The 16,102-nt window shown below is 39.3% G+C and overlaps 1 protein-coding gene across 3 annotated transcripts in view; it reads left to right on the top strand.

Annotated features, from left to right (window-relative positions):
- The window catches only part of PRORP (protein only RNase P catalytic subunit), a 133,089-nt gene that overhangs the window by 4,632 nt on the left and 112,355 nt on the right, over positions 1-16,102 (top strand). For all 3 annotated transcript variants that reach the window (XR_011648372.1, XM_058293547.2, XM_004467911.5), the window contains exon 4: positions 114-246. Coding sequence is in view for 2 of the 3 variants with exons in the window: in XM_058293547.2 (XP_058149530.1) it covers positions 114-246 (133 nt within the window). In the remaining variant the exon portion in view is untranslated. The remainder of the gene's footprint in view (positions 1-113; positions 247-16,102) is intronic.

Genomic DNA, 16,102 nt, shown 5'->3' with positions numbered 1-16,102 from the left:
AAAGGTTTAAATGTTTTTTAATCACCTTCTGATTTTCTCATGTCTTGGGATTATTCATTTTAGAAAAAGTTCTTTTCCAGGGCATTATTTAACATAAATAATTGAAATTACAGCGGTCAGTGTCTGGGTTGTGGAAAAACCATGGAGTCTATTCACCTGAGTCCAGAAGAGTATGAATTTCTCAAGGGAAAAGTCATGAGGGATGTGATAGATGGAGGTGACCAATACAAAAAGACAACTCCTAAGGTGAGTCTGGAAGAGGTTTTATTGCATTTTTGGATTGCTTGTCTAGAGCAGGGTTGGCATACTTTTTCTGTAAAAGGCCAGATAGAAAATATTTTAGGCTTTGAGAGTTGTGCTGTCTCTGTCTTAACTTTTTTTTTTTTAAGATTTATTTCTCTCTTCCCTCCCCCCGCCCATTGTCTGCTCTCTGTGTCCATTCGCTGTGTGTTCTTCTGCGCCCTCTTGCATTGTCAGGCAGCCCTGGGAAACTGTGTCTCTTTTTTGTTGTGTCATCTTGCTGAGTCAGCTCTCCATGTGTGCGGTGCCCCTCCTGGGCAGGCTGTACTTTTTTCACACGGGGCGGCTCTCCTTGCGGGGTATACACCTTGCGTGTGGGGCACCCCTACACAGGGGCACCCCTGTTTGGCACGGCACTCCTTGTGAGCATCAGCACTGTGCGTGGGCCAGCTTACCACATGGGTCAGGAGGCCCTGGGGATCAAACCCTGGACCCTCCATTTGGTAGACGGATGCTCTGTCAGTTCAGCCACATCTGCTTCCGTCTGTCTTAACTTTTCAACTCTACTATTATAGTGAAAACAGCCACAGATAATACTTAAATGAATATGTCCAATAAAACTTTATTTAGAAAATCAGAGGAGTGATGTGGCTTAGGCAGTTGGGTGCCTGCCTCCCACATGGGAGGTCCTGGGTTAGGTTCCTAGTGCCTCCTAAAGAAGACAGACAAAAATGAGCAAACACAGCAAGCAGACAACAAACAAAAACAATGCAAGACTACGTGCAAAAATAAGATAAGCAGGGAGCAAATGTGGCTCAAGCAGTGCCTTCCTCCCACATGGGAGGTCCCGGGGTTCAGTTCCCAGTGTCTCCTAAAGAAGAAACAAACAGACAACAAGCAGGCAACAAGCCAAACAAAAAACAAAAAACAAAAAACCCAATGTACAAAAACAACAAGCAAACTAGGGAGCCATCTTGGCGCAGGGGCGGGTAGACTAAAAAACAAAACAAAACTAACTTAATTTATAAAATCAAGAAGCAGGCTAGATATGGCTTGCATTAGTCATGGTTTGCCAGCGTTTAGGAGAAGTTGCTTTAGAATTTAATAAAATGATTATGTTAGACTGCATCCTTTGAAGTCAGTCTTCTCTGTGGGTGCAAGTGCTCTTTAAAAAAAATTGCTACTTATTCTTTCTGGAGTGCTTCCAGAAAACTGTTCTGAAACTCCCATGAAAACATAATGGTTTCTCACAGTTTTTCCAGTCAAGGGAGTAACTTGACAAATTATTTGTTTTCTTAGTATTGAATTTGATTCTCTAAAATCATTTATAGTAGTTTTATTTTGCTCATCTTTAGCACTTTATGCTGCCTATTTAGATTAAGTTGAAGAGGTAAATACTTTTGTGTTGGTCATCCTTGAAAAAAGGCTTCCTGTCATCTCATTGAATGCTTTTTCTTCAAGTTACCAAATAAAAATGAGAAGGGAAAATTGTTCTGTCTTCTCACCTGATTTAGAATTTTCAGGAAATACCCTAGAATGTATGAAGACCTTTAATCCTAAGAATAAAATAAAAATCTGGTCCATAAGAGTGATATTTCAGGAAGTGGACTTGGCCCAATGGATAGGGTGTCTGTCTACCACATGGGAGGTCCACAGTTCAAGCCCCGGGCCTCCTTGACCCGTGTGGAGCTGGCCTATGTGCGGTGCTGATGCGCTCAAGGAGTGCCTTGCCATGCAGGGGTATCCCCCGCTTAGGGGAGCCCCACACGCAAGGAGTGTGCCCTGTAAGGAGAGCCGTCCAGCGCGAAAGAAAGTGCAGCCTGCCCAAAAATGGCACTGCACACATGGAGAGCTGACACAACAAGATGACTCAACAAAAAGAAACATAGATTCCCCGTGCTGCTGATTAGGATAGAAGTGGTCACAGAAGAACACACAGCGAATGGACACAACAGAGAGCAGACAACTGGGGGGTGGGGGGGAGGGGAGAGAAATAAATAAATCTTTTAAAAAATGATATTTCCATTTTATAGAATATCTTTTAGCTGACTTTATTGATGAGACAACAGTTAACATTGAGGAATGCTATAAGTACTTTACATACATGCTTTTATCTTTCACTTAATCAAAACTACCCTATAAGGTACTATTTACACATAAAATGATTGGCACTTTGAGAGATTAAATCTACCCAAGGACACCCTACTAATAAAGCCTAGGTCTGACTGGCCCCAAAAACCTCTGCCATTGCCCTCTCCTGCCTCTTCCAGGGGCAATCCATAGTTCATATATGCCTCATAGTGAAGAGACTGTAGTAGCTCTTAATGACTTAAAAATTTCTGCCGGCTAAAGTATGCTTTAAATAAACTCCCTTTTCTGTCAACAAACATCTGTTGAGGATCATCAGCATAATAGTAGTAGATTAAACCCTATGAATGCCTGAGCTCATTCAGGAAAAGAGTGAGAAGAGCAGGGGGCTGTGTTCAGAACTAGGTGGGGTGGGGCAGGGAACACCAACAAAGGAAGAGAGGTCCATGTAGTAGACAACAGTGAAGACAAGACTGCATTGTCACAGATGCCAAAAGAGAGGTCACATGTATGAGAGGACTGAAAAGTGTCCATCAAGTTTGGCAACTAAGAAGTCACTGATTACCTTAGGGAGAGCGGTTTCAGTAGTACACTAGAGCCCAGAGCTGGCCAGGTTATAGTAGCAAAATGAGCAGACATTGAGCATAAACTCTTTGAGATGTTTAGATGAGAAGAAAAGAAAGAGAGGAATAGTTGTGGCTAGCGGGTGGTAGAAGGTCAAGGGAGAGTTTGGGAAGATGAAAGAGACTTGTTCATAGGTTTAAAGAAGTATCAGTAGAGGTGAAAAACATTAAGTAGGATAAGTAGGAGAAAGAAAGGATTACAGATCATCAAGGTTCAAGGACAATGGGAGGGATTGTCAAAAAGCACAAATGCAGAAGTTAGAAATGAGGAAGACTTTATTTGAGACTGAAAAAGTGAGGATGGATGTGGATGTAAATTAGTATAGGTAGGAGGGAAGTTTGAGGGAAATGGCACCTGCTAAGTTAAAGGATGCAAGGTGAGAAAGATGGGAGTCGACTAGAGGACTAGAAGAGAGTGGTGAAGATTTAGAATGGTTTTTGAAGAGAATCGGGAAGATGCTAATCAAGTCAGAAAGATGGCTGTGGGAAATGGGTGCCAAGATTTGAATCAATGAACTTGCACACATTACTTTACATGATTTTGGGTTTAATGTTTTCCAACAGAGCTTGACTCACTGAATGTCATAGTAAAAGAAAACAAAATTTAAAACATTGATCCAGAGTGTTGGTTTTGTGGTTGGTTGTAACATGTTAGGAGACAAGGGAAGGTACTTCAAACACAGCAGTGAACCTGATCCACTGTGGGGCCCAGGCTAGCTAGAGAAGGAAGAAAGGCCAGATACAACTGGCTAGAGGGTTGAAAGGCTGGTGGTCTCCATATGGGGCAGAAGAAAAGGTGTTGTGAGAGTGCAGGAATGTAACCTGTAAGATAGGGTCAGAGAGTGGGTGGGAGGCTATCTAAGGTTAGAATTTCAAAGGTGGAACCATCTCAGGCCCTGGCCAGAATCAGGATCAGGCCATCATGGATTGACATATATCCCAGGGCAAAGTTCAGCTCAGAAGTATCCTTTCCCTAAGATTTTTCTCCTTGTTTTTTGTGACCCACCACTGATTACAAATATGTATTAAAACATTGTATGGTTTTATATTCAGCATTTTAAATTATGCTGTACTGGGAGTATAAATAACATCTAGTGTGACAAATAGCTGGAACTGCCTTTGGAATTGCCTTTTTTTTTTTTTAAGATTTATTTACTTACTCCCCCCCTCCCCCCCGTTGTTTGCTCTTTATGTCCATTCACTGTATGTTCTTCTCTGTCCGCTTGTATTCTCATCAGGCGGCACTGGGGATCTGTGTCTCTTTTTGTTACATCATCTTGCTGCGTCAGCTCTCCATGTGTTTGGCACCACTCCTGGGTGGGCTGCAGTTTTGCGTGGGGTGGCTCTTCTTGTGCAGGGGTCACTCCTTGCATGGGGGGCACACTTATGAGGGGGCATCCCTGTATGGGCCGGTACCCCTTGCACACAGCAGCACTGCGTGTGGGCCAGTCTCCACAAGAGCCAGGAGGCCCTGGGTATCGAACCCTTGGACCTCCTATTTGGTAGGCAGATGTTCTTATCTGAGGAGCCATATCTGCTTCCCCGGAATTGCCTTCTAAGTCTTGCTTATAATTTGGGATTGTGAGGTACAAACTGAGGAGTAATTACTAAATCCATGTTGGCTTTGTCTACTGAAAAAAAAATTGTTAGCTGACCTCTATTAGTACCTAAAATAAGCACTATCAAAATTATTTCAGCTTACCTATCTTCCCCAAATAGTACTCTTTCATTCAGAACAAAGTAGATGAGACAGCACATATTAATGAAATCATTCTTAACCTTGGCTGTTAGAATAGCTTGAGGAGTGTTTAAAAAATATATGTGGATACCTAAACTCCATCCTCTAGAGGAGGGGTTCTTAACCTTATTTGTTCCACAGACCCCTTTGCCAGTCAGGTGAAAACCACGGACCCCTTACTAAGACCACACTATACTGTGTATTATTTAATAAATATATCATACTCGCATAAACACATTCCCACAAGAATAATTCTTCTTGAACCTCAACTCTAGCTCACACACCCCTTATTAAGAATCCCTGCTCTAGAGATTTTGACTTTTTAAAAAACAACAGCTTTATTGAGGTATAATTGACTTACAATAAATTGTACATATTTAAAGTATACAATTTGATGAGTGTTAGCATATGTATAACCTGGTGGAACTGTCACCACAGTCAAGATAATGAACATATCCATCACCTCCAAAAATTTCCTTTACCCCTTTGTAGTGACTCTCTCTTGTATCACCCCTCTCCCTACCATCTCCGGGCAACCATTATGAAATCATACAGTATATACTTTTTTGGGGAGGTGGGAGAACTGGCTCATTTTACATAGCATAATTATTTTGGGAGTCATCCATGTTGTATGTATCAATAGTTTGTTTATTTTTATTGGTGAGTACTGTTACATTGTGTGAATATATTGCAATTTGTAAATCCATTCACCTGTTGAGGGACATGTGTATTATTTCTAGTTTTTTGCTGTTACAGATAAAACTGTAAAGAATATTTAAGTACAGGTCTTTGTATGTACACATACTTTCCTTTGTGGTATATATTTAAAAGTGAAATGGTTAGGTCTTAGAGTAAGTGTTTGTGCAACTCCTTAGAAACTGCTAAACTGTTTTCCAAAGTGGTTATACCATTTTACATTTTCACTAGCAGTGTTTGAGGTTACAGTTACTCTGCATCCTTCATCCTGGCCAATATTTGGTATGGTCAATCTCCTTTCCTTTACCATTCTAATGGGTGTGAACTAGTTATCTTGTGGTTTTAATTTGTATTTTCCTAGTAACTAATGGTGTTAAGCATCTTCTTATGAGCTTAATTGCCATCAATTTGTCTTGTTTGGTGGGTTGTCTGTTCAAATCTTTTGCTCATTTTTTAATTGGGTGTTTTGTTTTCTTATTACTTAGTTGTATGAGTTGTTTATGTATTCTAGGTGGAAGGTCTATTCAGGTATAAGGTTTTCAAATATTTTTTCCTAGTGTGTGTCTTGCCTTTCATTTTTATAACATGCAGATTCTGATTTAATTGTTCAGGCTTGGGACCCTGGCATCAGGATCTTGAAAAGCCCGCAGATGATTCTAAAGCGCACTTAGGGTTCAGGACCACTGCTTCTAAGATGAGATTTTGAAAGACCTTAATGTATGGCAGCAGCCTCAGGTGGGATAATTCTGGAATGTAAATTTTTAGCTTTTTAATTTTAAACATTTGTTTACTGTACTTAGACAACACAGCCAGCAGATGGCAATAGTGTAACATCTAAAAATTATACTCCTTGGTAGCCAAGTCAATCAGATTAGAGCATATGGTGAGCTGCTTTTAATATTAAGCTGAAAGATATCTATATCATTTTTATTTAAGTCAGGTTAGTGATAATAGGTAAAGTGGGAGCTGATATATTAATTTTAAATGAACAAAGCAGAACCCCAATTAATAAGTATAAAATGATTTAACTGTATGAAAGTAGTTGAATGGGCATCAGTGAAGATCAAAAATTGAATTTGGAACAATGTGGATGGTGTTATTTTAATATTAGATTCCTCTTATCTGTTTGAGTTCTTAAAATATTAAATTGGAGTCAAATTCTCTTTTTTTCATCTTGAACTGTGTAGGAATGAAATTCTTTATAAAAGGGAAAATTTCAGACATGCAAAAGGAGAAAGAATAGTTTAACGAACATCTAACTTCAATAGTTTTTAGCTTATGGCTGCTCTTATTTCATTTATACTTCTACCTATTCCTTCCTTACCTCCTGCCTACCCCCTCCAGATTATTTTAAAGCAAAATCATTTCTTCTATAAATTATAAATATAGTTTTAAGTAATATAGAATAAGAAATACTTGAGAGCAACAGTTCTCAAATTTTTGGGTCTCAAGACCCTTTCATATTATTTATTTCTCCTCACCCCCTTGTTGTTTTTTACTTGCTGTACCTGTTCATCTTCCTTGTTTCTTTAGAAGGCACTGGGAGCCGAACCTAGGACCTATGGTGTGGGAGGGAGGTACCTAATTGCTTGAGCCACCTCTGCTCCCTTCAAGACCCTTTTATACTCTTAAAAATTATTGAGGACCCCAGGAGCTTTTATTTATTTGGAATTATGTCTGTTGAAAATTACTGGGTTAGAAATTAAAGCTAAGCTAATTTATTTTAAAAATAAATTTAAAAATATTTATTTTAAGTGACTATTTAAAATGATTTCATGTTAACATAATGTACATTTTTATGAAAACTACCTCTACTAGTCAAAACTAAACAAAAACAAAAAAATAGTGAGAAAAGTGGTATTGTTTCACATATTTGCAAATATCTTTAATATATGACAATAAAAGACATGGGATTTTTATATCTGCTTCTGCATTCAACCTGTTGCAGTATGTTGTTTTGGTTGAAGTATATGAAGAAAATCTAGCCTCACAGTGATACGTAGTTAGAAAAAAGGAGAGCATTTCATTAGCAGTGTCAGGTAATTGTTACTATTCTTTGATGCTACACCAAAACTCCCCTATACACTTATGAGCAAAAGAGAGTGAAAAAGGCAAATAGTATCTTATGAAAAACAGTTTGACCTTTTTAACCCCCAAAAGGGTCTTGGGGACCCCCAGGGTCCTTGAACCACACTTTGAGAACCAGTGTTCTAGAAATACTGTTTCAAATGTGATTTCCTTTTTATTTCTATATTAAAAGTTTAAGTGAAATTTATTCCCTTCCATTTTGTAATAGAAATATGTTAATGAAAGAAGTTAAAAATAAAACAAAGACAACAGTTCCAGTACTTAGCATATCTTCTATTTAGTTTCTTGTATTCTTTTATGTTATTGTATTGTATTCTTGTATTGAGACTTAGTTCAATACAAGAACTTAGTTCTTTCTTTTTCCATAATAAAAGTGTTTTTTTTCTGATTGTAAATCTAGTAAGTATTTATTAACTTTAAAAATTAGAATAGGTTATAACAGACTGCCATGGTTTTTTTGAACTTCTTAGAAACTTTAATCATAATAGTAATCCCTCAAATCCTATGATTTAGAATTTAAATAAAACTTTAATGACTTTGGACTCTGCTATCTAAAAAAGAAATTGGAGGAAGACAATTGCATCTGATATATTTGAGTTTTTAGGGTTAAGTTTAAATGGAACCATTTGTTCTGCTTAATTATATCTTTTAGTTAATTGATGGGAAAATTTCTGGTGTTACTCTAACTGCAGATTAAAGACAGAACATGTGACCCAAATGAAATGTCAGTATAATAACTGATCTAGTTTAGTGTGACATCTGTAAACTGGAAGTTGTGAACTAATAGCCCTTCCTCACAGTCTTCAAAACCTTCTATTCTCTTTTCTGAGTTTGAAGATTTGGTCATCTCTAAAATGAACTCTGAGTCTTTTCTCCTCCCCAGATTAAAAAAAAAACATTGTGTGATAAATAGCAAACACTGAGGGTTTGGAAATTTTGAAAACTCTGAGAGAAGTTTAATTATTTGCAAACTATAGTTTTAAAACTATGTGTTTTCAAGTATTATAAAAGACTTTTTTCCATTTGTTTATTTTTTTAAAAAATTTTTAAAGAAATTTCAGATAACATAAATGCTACATCTAAAATATAGGGGATTCCCATATGTCCCCATCCCCTCCCCCTCCCTAAATTCCTCACATTAACATTTTTCATTAGTATGGTACATTTGTTACAATTGAGAAACACGGCGGCGGACTTGGCCCAGTGGTTAGGGCGTCCGTCTACCACATGGGAGGTTCACTGTTCAAACCCCGGGCCTTCTTGATCCATGTGGAGCTGGCCCATGTGCAGTGCTGATGTGCACAAGGAGTGCCGTGCCACACAAGGGCGTCTCCGCGTTGGGGAGCCCCACGCGCAAGGAGTGTGCCCCGTAAGGAGAGTCGCCCAGCGCGAAAGAAAGTGCAGCCTGCCCAGATATGGTGCCGCACACACACACAGAACTAACACAACAAGATGATGCAACAAAAAGAGACAGATTCCTGTGCCGCTGACAACAACAGAAGCGGACAAAGAAGATGCAGCAAATAGACACAGAGAACAGAAAACCTGGGTGGGGGGCAAGGGGAGAGAAATAAGTAAATCTTTAAAAAAAAAACAGAACAATTGAGAAACACATACTGAAGGATTGCTACTAGTCATGGAATATAGTTTACATTGAAGTTTATACTCTGCCCTGCACCATTTTATATGTTTTGACAAAATGTGTAATGGCCTGTATCCATCATTGCAATGTCATGCAGGACAATTCCAATTTCCTGAAAAGAGAGTGTCTGCAACTGCAAGCAAGACAGTTTCAAATATCTGCCCCATGGGATCTATCAGAAACAGAGAGGGCATTACCACCCCAAAATCCTCAAGACTGGGGAATGAACCATGGGCTAAAATAGACTTATTATATTATTATTCTACTATAGACTTATTCTAACCGTGGAAGAACTTGTATCACTGATGTGAAAACGGGCCACCAGAGATTCTGAGGGAAGGGAGAGGGAAGAATAGGTATATCTTTAGGAGGCACCAGGCACCAAACCAGGAACCTCGCATGTGGTAGGCGGGAACACAATTGCTTGGGCCACATCTGCTTTCAGGAGTGACCCTTTTAAATCCATGTCACACCACATCACTCCCGTGCTTAAAACTTTCCAATTGGTATTGAAAAAAACATACCAAATGTAAGCCATGGACCATAGTAGTCACCCTTTTTTAAGGTGCTGGGACTGGGTATTGAACCCAGGACCTCATATTTGGGAAGCCAGTATTCAACCACTGAGTCACGCTGGCTCTCCTGAGTTGGTTTTTTCGTTTGTTTTGTCTGTTGTTTGTTTTTTTTTTATTTTAGGAGGCACTGGAAACTGAACCCGGGACCTCCCATGTAGGAAGCAGGTGCTCAACCTCTTGAGCCACATCCACTCCCTGTAGTAATATTTGGTGATGTCTTTTAATAATCTGTAACAAACATTCCACAACAGTGCAAGGTATTGGTGGAGGGGTGATGTTTGGAAATTCTGCATGTTCTGCATGATTATTTTGTAAGATCACAACTTCTTTAATTAAAAAAATATATATACACACACACACACACACACACACATATACACTTAAAAAATCTTCTCCAATTGCTTTCCATCTTAGCCTGGAATTTAGAGTCTTTATGGTGGCTTGTAAGATCCATTACAATCTGGCCTTCGTTTGTCTCTCCAGTCTTACTCTGTTGTACCTACACTGGAGTCTTGGTGTTTTTTTATCATAATAGGTATGTTCCTGACTCAGAACCTTTTGCACTTGCTATTTCCTTTTCCTCCAGATACCGGCATTATTATTCATCCACCTACCCCAAGTATTTGCTTATATATCATCTTAGGAGGGCTTTTCCTGGCCACTCTATTTTAAAAACTTTTTAAAAATATTTATTTCTACTCCACCTTGCTCCTTGCCTGTTATTTGTCCTTCTGTGTCTGCTTGTCTTCTCTTTAGGCAAGACACTGGGAACCAATCCTGGGACCTTCTGGAATGGGAGAGAGGTGCTCAATCTCTTGCACCACCTCAGCTCCCTGGTCTGTTGCGTCTCTTATTGTCTCTCCTCTATGTCTCTTTGTTGTGTCATCTTGCTATAACAGCTCTCTGCGCAGGCCAGCACTCCGCGTGGGCCAGCTTTCTGTGTGGGCCAGCTCACCTGCACTAGGAGGCCCTGGGAATTGAACGCCGGACCTTCCATATGATAGATGAGAGCCCAATCACTTGAGCGACAGTCACTTCCCTCTGCTTAAAATTGTATGTACATGTGTGTTGCCCTCCCTCCCCTAAGCTTCCTATGCCCCTTTCCTGTTTTATTTTTCTCTATAGCTCTTATCATCATCTGATACTCTTTATATTTTATTTGCTTATTATTATCCTTTCTCCATATTAGAATAGTAGCTCCCTGAGGGTAAAAATTTTTGTCTCTTTTGAACCGTACAGTGTCCCCATAACTTAGAATAATGCCTGACATAAAGATGTTCAATTCATGGAATAAATGAATAATAGTTACCATTTACTGAATGCTTATTATATGTCAAGCCCTGTGTTAGGATCTTTGTATCTGTTGTCTCTAATCCTTATGACAACCTGCAAGGAAGGCAGCATCCCTCAGAGAAGGTAAGTGACCTGCAAAGCCTGGTTTGTTAGCAGAAGGGTAAAGATTAGATCCCAGGTCTGTCAGGCTCCAAAATTTGAGTTCTATTCACTAAGCTTGCCAGTGTTCATAAAGTAAATGTTGGGTCACTAAGATTTAATAAGATGTTGTTCAGTGTTCTTTGTTTGATAAAGGAAATTATGTTACTGACATTTTTTTTTTTAAGATTTATTTTATTTATCCCTCCCTCCCCATCCTCCCCATTGTCTGCTTTCTATGTCCATTCACTGTGTGTTTTTCTGTGTCTGCTTGTATTCTCATTAGGCGGCTCCAGGAACTGATCCTGGGACCTTCCTTGAGTGGGAGAGAGGCGATTACTCTCTTGTGCCACCTCAACTCCCTGTTCTGCTACTTCTTACTATTTTCTCTCCTGTGTGTCTCTTGTTGCGTCATCTTTTCCACGTTGGCTGGCACTCCAGCGCGGGGCAGCTTTCTCATGCTGGGCGGCACTCCTGTGCGGGGTGGCATTCTTGCATGGGCCGGCACTTCACGTTGGCCAGCTTGCCTTCACTAGGAGGCCCTGGATATCGAACCCTGGACCTCCTGTATGGTAGACAGGAGCCCAGTTGGTTGAGCCACATCATTTCCCAATGGTATTGACATTTCTGACAGCAATTTCCATCTTGGATTATCTTGATTAAAAGATTAAAATGAAATGAAATTGGATGTTTAAAGGGGCCACCTCAGTTATTAGGAACATTTACTTTTACATAGAGCAATTCATTCTTCAGAAATGCAAGGTAGAGGGGAGTATTGTTTGTATTCTTGGAGGAGTCTAAATAGATCTTTGTCCAAGTCCTAATTCTGCTTCTTAATTAGTTTTAACTATGTTTTTTGTTTTTGTTTTTGTTTTTGTTTTTCCTAAAGCAAACTTTTATATAAGACTTATATGCTGGCTACTCTTATGAATACTTTACAAATACTAACTCTTGACTATATGATCTCCACAGTCCCTTTGAGCTTTGAAATGTTAAGTCTTTCTAACTTTGCCAGGCAACTTAGTTATGTTTTTAGAAAAGTAAGATAAAGGTCAGCTCTTCCTAATGGGAGCAGAGATGACAGCAGAGCCCTGAAGATGATACAGAGTAGAACAGGAAGTTGTGATTTAGGTGTAAATGAAAAAGTACAGAAGGCTATATCTAGCCCAGTGTCAGTTTGGGAGGGAAGAAAAAGGGCATCAAATCATTGTTCAGTGCTGCGAAACTCTTTAGAATACCTTGCTGACTTTCCATAAAAGCATAAGATAGAAATTCCAAGTTGTTAAGTCTTGAGAAGAGCAAATGATACCTCCTTGTTAGTCAGCATTATTATTAATTATAAGTTGAAGCTTGGCCAGTGGTTTTCTTTTCCCCAAGGTTTTATGAAATAGAAGGGTTAAGAATATGGTACATGAAAATATCAAACTTGAATCTGATCAAGCATCTAGATTTAACTACTATTAATAATTTACAGGAAATAGAGGAGACAGAGGACCATGGTAAACTATTACTGCAAGGATACAATTACCAGTTCTAGTCCGTGGGAAACTTTACAAGACAGACAACTCAGTTTCTTCCAATAAATCACTGGCTAGGGGGAAGAAAAGAGCAATGGAGCAAGAATCTATAGATTAAAAGCAATTTGATATATAAACACCATTTTTAGTATATGGACTGTACTGTGTCCTTAGTTTCTGATTTGAACAAGTGATCAAAAGAATACTGAACACCAATTGTTGGAGATATTAAGAAATTATTTTTTACTTCTTTTCAATATAATAATGCTATTGAGTTGTATTTTAAAACTATTTTAGAGCTAGATATTGAAATAGTTATGGATGAAATGATGTGATATCTGAGATGTGCTTCAAAAATAAATGGGAGGAAAGTGGCTGTGGCTCAGTCAGTTGGGCTCCCGTCTACCACATGGGAGGCCCTGGCTTCACATCCCAGGGCCTCCTTGTGAAGGCAGGCTCGCCCACATGCTGCAGAGAGCCACCAGCCCGCAAGCGCCAAAGAGTGGCAACTCAGCAAGGTGACACAACAACAAAAAAGAGGTAGACACGCAAAAAAACACAGAAGAGCGCCCAGCAAATGGACACAGAGAGCAGACAGCAAGCAAGCCACAAAGGCGGGGCGGGGGAATAAATAAAAATAAATACAGACGAAGAAGAACGCACAGCGAATGAACACAGAGAGCAGACAGCAAGCAAAAGCCGTGCGGGGGGGTGGGCGGGAAATAAATAAATAAATAAATGGGAAATGGGGATGGAGTTGGTGGGGTTCATATGAAACAAGATTGGCCATGGAGTATATGAAGTTAGTTTATGGGTTCACAGGGATTCATTATATTATTTTTGTATATGTTTGAAAATTTCCTTTGTAAAATCTTTTAAAAACAGCTAAATAAGTGTGCATATGCTTTTCAGAATAGAAGCTGTAGAGAGAGATTACAAAACAATGCATCTGTAGTGAGTTTCATTCATAGGCAACATCTTTCTGTAGTATTTTCTTCTGAGCACAAACATGGTATTTGTTATAAAAGATGAGAACAATTTAAAAATGTCATAATAGAGGGAAAGTCCTCTTTAAGCAAATGATGTTTTTAAAAATGTTGAGAATTGTTATTTGCACATGGCGATATATTCCTTTTTCCATTAATGAAATGTGCAAGAGAGACAAAATTTCTTGGTAGAGTAGAGCAGCTAGTTTAGATGTAAAAAGAAAATTTCCTGCTGTATTTCATAGTGTTTGCTTTGAAGAAGGGTTATTAACATTTGTTTTGGGGTTTATGCATTTTAATGCATTATATAGTGAAAACTGTAACTAACGTGGTAATCTGGAATGTTTCATTATGCGTCTACTCCTGCCTTTAACGCAGGTGGCAACTACAGATTAATTCTGGTGCAGTTAGGCCTTCCATAAGGGGAAATTGGAACTTGAGAGCTCATGTCTTCAGCAGTGCTAATTGGGAGATGGGGAGTGAGGGGATTTCCACTCTTTGTTAATAAGCTCTCCAGGCGCATTTCTTCTTTGTTGTTGCATTTTCCTCAGCTGTGAAGCAGCTGCAGGAAAGTAAAATCTGATTTCCTGCTCTTAGGAGTGCTGGCTTTTATTTTGGAGACTCATAATTGGAAGAGTAGAATGTGCGTGGATTGAGCCACCTATATGGCTGATCTAAACACTAGTTTTTTGTTGTTCTTTTTGTTTTTCTAATTCCCTGCGCCTGTGCAGGTGGTGGATTTGCTCAAATTATTTGCTTTATCAGATAACTCAGGTTGTCTCAAAGGCAGGCTTTGCTCTTGACAGGCCACTGCTTTAATTAACTATGAATCTTTGCAAACAGACTGAAAACCACTAATGGCAAAATTGATTCTGCTGTATTAAGGAAAGTACTATCCATTGCAGATTCATAGTGTAAATGCTTGTCTTTTGGGTTGAATTGATTATTTAACCTGTAAAATTGTGGAAAAAGCGAAATGAGCAGAGGCTCTTTTTCAGGAAATACGATAAGGCCATGCTGAGTACTGTGCTCAGTTGCAGTGCTAGTGGGAGGTGAATAAACTTATTAGTTGAGTAGATGCTCAGGACCCATTAGCCTTACCATAGGCTAATATCTTTTCTGAAGTCATCATCTCCCATGGTCTAACAACTGTGGCTCACTTTTTCCAAATATATTTAGGAGTTTGTACCAGACCTTTGGAGAGAGAAATTTTTGATGTGATCTCTTCCCAAGTCACTTACCATTGTGTTGCTGATACAAGGTTTCTACATCTGCAATCAGCTAGACATTTCATGATTATTAGAAACCAAGAAAAGATTATTATTTGCCAAAATAAACTGAAAGAGCATTTCTCAAACAGGCAGCACTCAATGATCAGAACGAAAGCACAGTATCTGTTGTCTCTGTAAGCTCTGTGTTCAGTGATCAGCATTTAAATTCAAGCATAAGTTTACTTTTATTATTATATTGATAAACATAAAACTTTTAAAGTAGAATATTTCTAGAAGTAAATGAATGACTGGATTTTGGGGGGGAGAGGGAAGGACTGTAAGTCTTTCTTTTTTTGTGAGCCTACCTGGGTGCTTTTCAGAGTTTATTTGCTGGGGTCCTGGAGTTCTACAGAGGTGCCAGAGGCTAAACGTTCCAGTAGTTAGAGTAAGGCCTATTTGGAGGTTGCACTGTTTCATATGTTAGGGTCCAGGAAGATTTCATTTAAAAGCGTGCTTCTTTGCTTAAAAAACAAACAAACAAATGAAAATCCCTGCTCTTTGTCATCCTTTGACCCTGCCTCTTTCTCTCTTTTTTTTAATGGACTCTAATTACGGGCGCTCCCTCAGGGATCATAGAGTGCTCAATACCAGGAGCAAGGACTGAGAGTATACAAGGTGAGGTGGAGAGAAAAGGGAAAGGAGCTGCCAGCACTGTGCAGCAGACCACCTTGGCATCTTGGAAGCAGTCTGGGCGCCTTGGCAGGGTCTTGCAGAGGGGGTGAAGCAGGTGCCAGCTGGAGTTTGATCTAAAGGTCAGCAAATAGGGGAACCAGGGATTTGTCACACAGAGATTTGGGTGCCTGGACACAGATGCTGGTGCACTCCCAAGTAGGCTGGGGACCCTGCCAGGGCTGGGGTTGAGGGTGGAAGGAGGAGCCAAGTCTCTTCTTTTTTTTTTCTTTTTCTTTTTGGATGTTTCATCTTCTCTTCTGCTTCTAAGATTGACTCATCTTTTTCTCCTGTCTCCGCATCTGAGGTTCTAGACTGAGGGCTGTGGAAATTTAAAAAATTGTGTAAATATGTGTGCAGTGTTTCAGGTGACTTATGGACTAGTATGTATCCAGGGTAAAATGAGTTTAAGTTCACAGTTTATTTAGCTAAAGATACAGAAATTTGTCAGAAACAAAGTGGCCAGATAGAGAAGAAGCAGGTGCAGAGTATTTCTGCACAGTTTCCCTAGGCCTTTAAAGGTCCAAATGGGGCTGAG

This window comes from Dasypus novemcinctus, chromosome 3, assembly GCF_030445035.2.
Source record: "Dasypus novemcinctus isolate mDasNov1 chromosome 3, mDasNov1.1.hap2, whole genome shotgun sequence".
In the NCBI taxonomy this organism is placed as follows: Eukaryota; Metazoa; Chordata; class Mammalia; order Cingulata; family Dasypodidae; genus Dasypus; species Dasypus novemcinctus.
The sequence above is the reverse complement of the archived record's forward strand: the minus strand, read 5'-3'. Positions and strand labels throughout refer to the sequence as shown.